The sequence below is a fragment of the Temnothorax curvispinosus genome, unplaced genomic scaffold, assembly GCF_003070985.1.
Source record: "Temnothorax curvispinosus isolate PA1 unplaced genomic scaffold, ASM307098v1 QBEX01001119.1, whole genome shotgun sequence".
NCBI lineage: Eukaryota > Metazoa > Arthropoda > Insecta > Hymenoptera > Formicidae > Temnothorax > Temnothorax curvispinosus.
In genome coordinates this window covers 1-1958 of record NW_020210899.1, presented here as the reverse complement: position 1 = coordinate 1958, position 1958 = coordinate 1, and the positions used below count along the sequence as shown (strand labels likewise).

Here is a 1958-nt window from a genome sequence, read left to right as displayed (position 1 = left end):
GTAAATGTATGCGTATGTATAAAAACTCTATATGACTCTATATGAGTTTATTTTTTTTTGAAATCGATATGTATCGGGTCGGTAATTGAGCATGACTTGCTGTGCGGTGTAGCTTGATTACTGTTTAGGGAAGCCGCGTAAATTTGTATGGGCCCCGTGCGTGTGCGTGATCAACCCGAGCTCCCATAGATCTTTTCAGCAGTGCTGGGGATCGCAACGGACAGTGGTGTGCGCGTGCGGATAGCCCTGCAGAGGCGCGTGGTTTTCTCTTTCTTTGGGGTTATTGTGAATTGCAGTGCGTTCTATATAGCCTCATAAGCATTAAATTTTTATCGCTGAAAGAGATCTAGTGATAGAAATTGTAAATTATTATTTGTCAATACGAATGTTGGTTTATCTTGTCAAAAGAGGAATGCTAATGTTCAGTTGATATTTAAATCCCGATATAGATGGAAGAAGAAGAAGGCCAAGATGCGCTGGTCGACTACGACAGCGATAGCAGCTTTATCACGGTAATAGATAGAGAAGCAAAAGATAAAAACGAGGAGACAGTAAGAAAAGATAGAGGTAAGAGAGTATTTTTTTTGAAAATAAAGTAGTCCAGAAGAATAATATATATATGCATTCAGAGAAAATAAAAATAGTAATTTCAAAATTCCGTATAGAAGCAAAAGACAAGAAGGAGACTGAAGCAAAGGGTGCAATCCCGAAACGCGGCAAACCAAAGATAATAGAAAACATAGATGTGAATAGAGAATGGGCTGAAAATCGTCCTGTACTACCTATAGGGACAAAGATACTTTACGAGAAACAAGAAAAGATGGTTGAGAAAATGGACAATTCGATGCAGATGCTGGATAAAGTAATGAAGAAGGCCACCGAGATGATGGAGAATATGGTGGAAGTCTCCCGTTTAAACTTAGAGAAAGAAAAAGTTAAACTTAGACGTTTAGAGGTAAGCAATAAAGATACCCAAAGTTCAGTAGAAAACAGTAAACAAACGGTTAAAGAACTAGAGGTAGAGTCTAAAAAGAGAAAATTAAATGAAATAACAGTCTGTTCAGCCGAAAAAGATAGGAGTTTAGAGACAATGAAAAGAGCTATAAAATTGGAATTGAACAGTCAAAGGTTGCATATTAGAAGAGAATATAAGCTGACGCAAAAATCCAACTTTGATCTTTGGATGGATTATTTAAAATCTGAGTTAATGAATAACGAGTTGTTAGATGTAATAGATTCAAACATTGAAAGTCCAGAAAATCTCTCCGAACTAAAAGTTGCTAAGAGAAAAAGTCTTGTTAGAGATATAATAATCAATCATTTAGATGAAAACTATCATAAAAGGATTCTACATGAAAAAGATCCAAAAGAAATTTTGAAGAAATTGAGAGGATATAAAAAGAGTGAAGTAAACGTTACTCATGCATCGGTACGAGCTAAACTCTATCAAATTAAAATGAGAAAAGACGAAAAAGTAAGTGATTTTTGTGAACGCTTCGATTCAATAATTAGAGAATATGAATCATGTGAAGATGCGGTACCCCTCACAGAACAAGAGATTAGATCTGCACTTTATCAGGCTGTGTCAATTAATGTACCAGAGCTGAGGAATGTAGATTTAATTAGAAGACAAACTAATCTTAAAGAAATGAACATAGATGAAATAAAGTCTTTTATGATGCAGTTAGAAGCAGAGACTAAAAACGAGAATAAAGAAAAATTAGAGAAACCCGAAGTCAGGGTACAGAGGGCTGCTGCAGAAGAGAACATGAAACAAGTGAAATGCTACAGATGCAACCGAATGGGTCATATGGCAAAGGACTGTCCACTAATAGAATTTGGTGCCTGGTTTTGTTACTACTGCCAGGAAGTACGAGGTCACAAGGGTGATAATTGTCCGAGTGCCGAAGCCCAGGCGAACAGAGCTAGAGGAAAAAGGTATTTAAATAAAACCGTTA

The 1958-nt window shown here is 36.4% G+C and overlaps 1 protein-coding gene across 1 annotated transcript; it reads left to right on the top strand.

The window, feature by feature from the left end:
- Positions 1-449: 449 nt before the first annotated feature.
- LOC112460121 lies at positions 450-1938 on the top strand (the record flags this gene model as incomplete). The annotated part of the gene is made up of 3 exons (XM_025024645.1): positions 450-567; positions 666-955; positions 1685-1938. Coding segments are annotated over exons 1-3 (662 nt in total), but the record flags the coding sequence as incomplete, so codon positions are not given.
- Positions 1939-1958: the final 20 nt, after the last annotated feature.